The sequence below is a fragment of the Bombina bombina genome, chromosome 4 (genome assembly GCF_027579735.1).
Source record: "Bombina bombina isolate aBomBom1 chromosome 4, aBomBom1.pri, whole genome shotgun sequence".
Lineage (NCBI taxonomy): Eukaryota > Metazoa > Chordata > Amphibia > Anura > Bombinatoridae > Bombina > Bombina bombina.
Window position 1 is genome coordinate 1,107,712,604 of NC_069502.1, and position 7,391 is coordinate 1,107,719,994.

General features: G+C 37.3%; 1 protein-coding gene across 1 annotated transcript; it reads right to left on the reverse strand.

Moving 5' to 3' along the window:
- Positions 1 to 5,198: 5,198 nt before the first annotated feature.
- Positions 5,199 to 7,158, reverse strand: LOC128655785 (mortality factor 4-like protein 1). The gene is given in 2 exon segments (XM_053709356.1): positions 5,199 to 7,134; positions 7,137 to 7,158. Coding segments are annotated over 2 exon segments (720 nt in total). The 5' UTR covers positions 7,144 to 7,158; the 3' UTR covers positions 5,199 to 6,421.
- Positions 7,159 to 7,391: the final 233 nt, after the last annotated feature.

Here is a 7,391-nt window from a genome sequence, read left to right on the forward strand (position 1 = left end):
GGGAGATGGAGAGTCCTAAAAAATGACTTCAGGGAGTTAGGTAGCAAGCTTAAAGCAAGGACATCCAAAGTAATATTTTCTGAGATATTACCAGTGCCGTGTGTTAACTCAGTAAGGCAGAAGGAGCTAAGGTCTGTTAATTCATGGCTAAAAACATGGTGTAAAAATGAGGGGTTTGACTTTTTAGAACACTGGGCTGATTTTTCACTAGGGTACAAATTGTACAGTAAGGATGGATTGCACCTGAATGACATGGGTGCAGGTGTGTTGGGGGAAAGGATGGTAGCACGTTTAGAGAACCTTTTAAACTAGGCAAAGGGGGGGAGGGTCAATTTGAACAAAATAGAACAGAGAGATCAGTGTCTGAATATGTCTCTCCATTAATATCTCAAGGAAGGGATGACTTAAGAAATGTCACATTAGAAAGTATAGAGGAAAGTACACCAAGTAGCAGCAGAAAGCACATGAAAATTAAATGTATGACAACAAATGCAAGAAGCATGACAGGTAAAATGGGGGAGCTGACGCTCTTAGTTGCAGAAGAGGACTATGATGTTATCAGTATAACTGAAACTTGGTGGGATGATTCACATGACTGGGCAGTTAACTTAGAGGGGTATACATTATTTAGGAGGGACAGGAATAATAAAAGGGGTGGAGGAATCTGCATGTATATTAAACCTGACCTTAAACCTACAATAAGGGAAGATATTTATGATACAAGTGACAATGTAGAGACCCTGTGGGTTGAAATAAAGAGTGGGGGGAAAAATCCTAAAAAAATATTACTAGGAACATGCTACAAGCCTCCCAACATTAGTGACCCAGAGGAAACTCAACTACTAATGCAAATAGGTAAGGCTGCTAATAACAGTGCTGTAATTATGGGAGATTTTAACTACCCTGATATAAACTGGGCCAATGAAACTAGTAATTCAGCTAAGGGGGATAGATTTTTAAATGTTCTCAGGGATAACTTCTTGTCACAATTAATAGAGGAGCCAACTAGGAGTAAAGCTATATTGGATTAGTGCTATCAAACAATACAGATATAATATCAAACATAGAAATCAAAGAACATTTGGGTAACAGTGATCATAACATGGTCACATTTGAAATCTCTTTTCATATGCAGTGTTTTAAAGGCTTAACTAAGACTTTTAATTTCAAGAAAGCAAAATTCAACGATTTAAGGAAATCATTAAATAATATAAATTGGGACAATGTATTTTCTAATAAAAATACAGAGGATAAATGGATAATATTTAAAAATTTGTTAAATAAATATACATATCAATACATACCATATGGTTATAAAAATAAAAATAAAAAAAATAAGCCGTTATGGCTAAATATAAATGTGTTAAAAGAAATTAGGAAAAAACGTAGGGCATTTAAATTATTAAAAGAAAATAGTACAGACTCAGCATACAATATTTATAAGGAATGTAACAAAGCATGCAAAAAAGCAATCAAATTAGCCAAAATTGAATATGAAAAATTAATTGCCAAGGATTCTAAGTCTAACCCTAAAAGGTTCTTTAAGTACATAAATAGCAAAAATCTAAGAAGGATAATATAGGTACATTAAAATGTGTGGAGGGTAGCATGATAAATAATGACAGGGAGAAGGCTGAGGTACTAAACCTAGTTTTTTTCTTCCAGTATACACAAGAGAGGAACCATTGAATGATACTTTGGAACAGAATAGAACATGCCAGTCCATACCACTAACTGGGTTTTGTTTAGAGGATATCAGGAAAAAACTAAAAAATATTAAGGTAAATAAAACTCCAGGCCCAGATGGAATACACCCAAGGGTGTTAAGGGAACTTAGCACTGTTATAGACAAACCTTTACTCTTAATTTTTCAAGACTCATTATCCTCAGGCATGGTACCCCAGGATTGGCGTAAAGCTGATGTGGTGCCACTCTTCAAAAAGGGAAGCAGGGATGATCCAGGAAGCTATAGACCAGTTAGTCTGACATCAATAGTGGGGAAGATATTTGAAGGGATTATAAGGGATTATATTGATGAGCATATTCGTGTAAATAAGATTATGAGTTCTAATCAGCATGGCTTTAGGAGAAATAGATCATGTCAAACTAATCTAATTAGATTCTACGAGAAAGTAAGTAAAAATATAGATAAAGGGGAATCAGTTGATGTGATATACTTAGATTTTGCAAAGGCATTTGATACAGTGCCACATGAGAGATTAATGCACAAAATTAAGGGACTGGGAATAGCTGAAAATGTTAGCTCATGGATAAATAACTGGATAAAAGATAGGGAGCAACGAGTAGCAGTAAATGGATCATACTCAGATTGGACAAAGGTAATCAGTGGCGTCCCCCAGGGATCAGTACTGGGCCCTGTTCTTTTTAATATTTTTATAAATGACTTGGAGCAAGGATTAAATAGCGACATCTCTATTTTTGCAGATGATACTAAGTTAAATAAGGTCATTAGGTCAGAGCAGGATGAACTCTCTTTGCAAAGGGATTTGCTAAAATTAGAACTATGGGCAAGTGAATGGAAAATGAGATTTAATACGGAAAAATGTAAGGTTCTACATTTTGGAAGTAAAAATAAGCAGGCTATGTATTTTTTAAATGGGACAAGACTTAGCCAAACACAGGAGGAAAGGGATTTGGGAGTAGTAATAGATAACAAGCTAAAGATGAGTGCACAATGCAGGGCAGCGGCTTCAAAGGCTAATAAGATACTAGCATGTATTAAAAGAGGCATTGATTCAAGGGAGGAAAGCATAATTCTGTCATTATATAAAGCCCTGGTAAGACCTCGCCTTGAGTTTGGAGTGCAGTTCTGGGGACCGATTGCTAAAAAAGATATTGCAGAACTAGAAAAAGTTCAGAGAAGGGCCACAAAGCTAATAAGGGGATTGGAGAAATTAACTATGAGGAGAGGCTAGCCAAACTGGGTCTGTTCTCTTTAGAAAAAAAGGCGCTTGAGAGGTGACATGATTACTTTATATAAATATATTCAAGGCCCATATACAGAGATGGCAGAAGCTCTTTTTATTCCAAGAAAATTGGTTCTGACAAGAGGTCATAATTTAAGGTTGGAGGAAAGGAGATTTAATCTCCTGCAACGGAAACGTTTTTTCACTGTAAGAGCAATAAAGTTGTGGAACTCATTACCAAAGGAGGTAGTGAATGCCAATACCATAGATACATTTAAAAATAGTCTGGATAAATTTCTGTATATAAACAAAATTCATGGATATGATTGCTAGTATTAAATGGGTCACATTTTAATGGGGTTATTTAAGCTTAACTGGAGCTTTTTTGTAAGTATTTTAGATTTGTATAGGTTGAACTCGATGGACTTCAGTCTTTTTTCAACCTTATCTACTATGTTACTATGTTACTATGAGTCCTGCTAGTGAAACATACATTTACGGAGGTTTGAGTCCTAGCGCAAGTTGTAGCGCAAAATTAAGCATACATTTGCAAAGGTTTGAGTCCTAGTGCAAGTTGTAGCGCAATTTTAGCGTGAGTTAAAGTCTCAACTTGGTTACATTTCCTTATATAAATATATAGTATAGTTTAGCTTTAATGTCACTGGAGCTGAATAGTTGCTTGTTGATGCTTGTTGCTTAAAGGGACACTCAAGTCAAAATTAACTTTCATTATTCAGATAGAGCATGCAATTTTAAACAACTTTCCAATTTAATTCCATTAACAAAATGTGCCCAGTCTTTTTATATTTAAACTTTTTGAGTCACCATCTCCTACTGAGCATGTGCAAGAATTCACAGAATAAGCATGTATGCATTTGTCATTGGCTGATGGCTGTCACATGGTAGGTGTATGCATTTGTGATTGGCTGATGGCTGTCACATGGTACAGGGGGAGTGGAAATAGACATAACTTTTAAAATTGTCATAAAAAAAATATACTACTCATTTGAAGTTCTGACTAAGTGCTATTGCATTGTCTTGTTATCTTGCATTTGTTGATTATGCAAATCTACTGTGTTGACTGGTCCTTTAATTGCTTGTGCTTCACTGCTTTATCATTTGTGCTGTGCTGTGCTGTGCTTAGAAATATTAGATAATTGTGCATACCATTATTGCTGCTATTATTGTGTTGTGAAAATGGGGTCTGCTCATAGCAAAAATATTGATAAAAATGCTGAGATACAGAAATTTAATACTTAGTACAAAACTGTTAGAGATGTACCATCTAATGCTGGTTAGAATATTTTCAGTACCACAAATCTTAAGCCAGTTAAAGGGGAAACCAAGAGATTTTGCAATTAGAGTTGCAGATATTTATTATATTGTCCCTTTTAATGATAATCTGTCAGGTTGGACAGAAGCGTTATACCCAAAGGAAACAAATCCGTTCCCTTGTACAGGCTCTCTGTGTGATTGTAACACCCTGCCCCCTCCATATCAAAATGCCCCATCAGCTCCTCCACCTGCACTCTATCCCTCACTAGCTGCTTTAAATAATGCACAAAGAGTGGAGAATGTTATTGCATCTTTAATGTCTACGAAGGGGTTAACAGTTTAATTTCAAGTAAGGAGTTGTGCACTCCGAAAAGGGAGGGAGATGGGGGATTCCAAGCTGTCAGTAATCACAGCCCTTTAAATTCAGCTAGAAAGTTTGCTTCTGCATTCAGGAATGTTATGGTCGAAGAAGGGGGGCCAAGTGCTGTGTAAAAAAGTGTTTGTCTGTCTGATGTTTCACTTTGTCCTTTGTTACATGCAAAAGCTTTTCTCCACACTAAATATCTGAGGATTTATTATCCTTTTTAAAAATAATTTGTTTATGTCTCAATCTGCTGGGAAAATGGCCATTCCTTGTAAATTCAGACACTTTCAGATACATTTTAAATTTGATGGAAAGTTAATCTTATTGTATTTCTAAATGTCTTTGGTATGTTTGAAATATATGTTTTCCTGAAAGAGAGAGAACGTTAATAAAATATGTTTTCAGAATCTTTAAAAAAAAAGTTTGGTGCATGCTGAATGTTGGGAGTGAATTTACGGTATGCAAGTTGATGTAAACTTGTGTATGTATCGCTGTAAAAGCTGACCTTCGTGCATTTTTTTTTCTGAATGGTAAGCATTCAGACTAGAGCTGTGTGTATATAAAGGTGTTTCTTAGCTAAGAAATCTGACGCTGTAATAAAGTATTTTTTTTTTTTTTTTTTTTTTTGCAAGTTAAATTACTTTTTATTTTATTATTTTACATAAAGCCATAACGTAACTGAACAGACTATGTAGCCATGCATTAACATAACCACTTAACTGAAAGGTACTTGCAGCATATATATTTATATATAAAAAAAAATATATACAAAGAAAAGCAGCATTTAACAAATGTCAAAAAAACACCACAAGATTCAGACATTAAAGTTCAACATATTTTTTTAAGGTTCAACTCCAAGAACGAGTTCAACAAATGAGTGCAGAGCAAAGTGAACAGTTTAAAGGACAGTATATCAAACAAGCTATGAAGTGTCAAATCGTGTAGAGGAACAGTCAGCATTTCATAACACATTCAGATAAACTGGCAAATAACTAACAGACCTGCACATCGCACTAATTCTGTCATAGTTATTTGACTATTTAACAGGTCACGAAGTATGAAATGACAAAACTTTCCTTTTGTAAGTAATTCTGGAGAGGAGGGAAAAGAACAAGTGCTAACATATCTTGCAATAATTTTGGTCCTCCGTCCAGCGGATTTGATTGTTTACGCATCATGCTCCATTTTCTCTTTGCTCCCACACTGCCCTAAACTGGGCTAACAAAAAACGGTGTTGAAGATACAGTAGCAGATTAATGTTGAGTGACGTGTCCTAAATGTCACCCATGAATTCCTTCCATATGAGTGATTAACAAGTGGCAACTGAGCAGCATGAACCAGTTGCAGCATCACATGAATAAAGCAGTTGCTGGCACATTCACATTGGAAGAGCTGAACAGCAAATGCAACAAAGACAACTCCACGTGGATGTCTACAGCATAGAGCATTCTATCAAATGAGCAGACACTGAGCATTAACGTCCTCCATCAGTAACATATCTGTGCTATACTCCAAGTGTCAGTGAACATAACATGAATATCCACATAAGTCAGACAATTCTTTAGAAATCAAGTGGGGGCCAGAGATGGTGAAGGACAAGGTGGTTCCACACAGGTACAAATTACACCTTAGTGGTGACAACAGCATCCAGATGCTAAACATTGCTCTGATCCAGCAGCTAAATGTTTATATAAACATTTTCCCCATATTCATAATGACACCCCTGGTATTCTTCCACTCCATTGTATAGATAGCACAGATTGGGCAGCCGACTGTGACCTAGATCAATCTAGTGATAGAGAAGTCTGTTACAGCCTGCTTTTAGTTTGGTCCTACTGCAAGGTTTCCTCTATCACTATACTGCCTTACGGTGGTATTCTGGGGGTGCAACTTCATAGTCACTTGCGCTGAACAATGTAGAAGAATTCTTGGCTAGATACTTAAGAAAGTCATGAAGGTAGTTCAGTAACAATGCCAGACTTTTTTCATCCAAAGGAGTATATGACAACATGGCTCCTATTCGTACAAAGAGTCGAAGAAGGTGGGGTGCACCATACACCTGGGACATTGGAGCATCTGGATGGTCAGCTAGGATGTCCGCATACTGGGGACGCTCAAACTTATAAAGCAGCTGTGTGCCCAGCATGACGTTGAAGTATTCCTTAATTCCAGCCACAACTTCATTCACTGCATACTCCTTATTATCAGTGTTCCCCCTGGATTTCCTGTATGTAGCATACTCTTCCAGAATAGTTTCCACATTCTTTTTGGCAGGAAGATTAAAGAGCTGTTTCTGACGAGTGATGAGATCCCAGTCATCAACAAGCCAGGGCTTTAATTCTTCAGGAATCTTTACCTTCACTTCAACCCTGTTCATAAAAGTTTCCTCACTTTCAACGGTGGGATCCACCCGCGCTCGCTTCTTGCGTGGCGGCTGGGGCGTGTCACTGGTGCTGCTGCCCTCCCCACTCCCAGGGGCTTTTTGTTTGTTTTTTTTTGTTTTCACTTCTACATTCTTCTGTTGAAGTGCAGCTGCTTTCTTTCCTGGGGCTGCTGCTCTCATCTTCCCCTCTGCATACTGATCTTGATTGGCCTTCTGAAGTTCTTTCTGCTTTTGCAGGTTAGTGTCCACGTATTTGAGTACCCTGCTCTCTGGAACCCACTCATCCCAGCCCTGATCTATATCACACTCCTATCCTCGCTCATGCTTGGTGACTCTTTAGTTGCTCGCAGTGTCCATTCTTTTGTGATGCCTGGTGCCCTGTGATGAGTGATTCTTATTCCAACCGCTGTAGTGAATGAAGTACTTCACCTGCTTGTCTTTG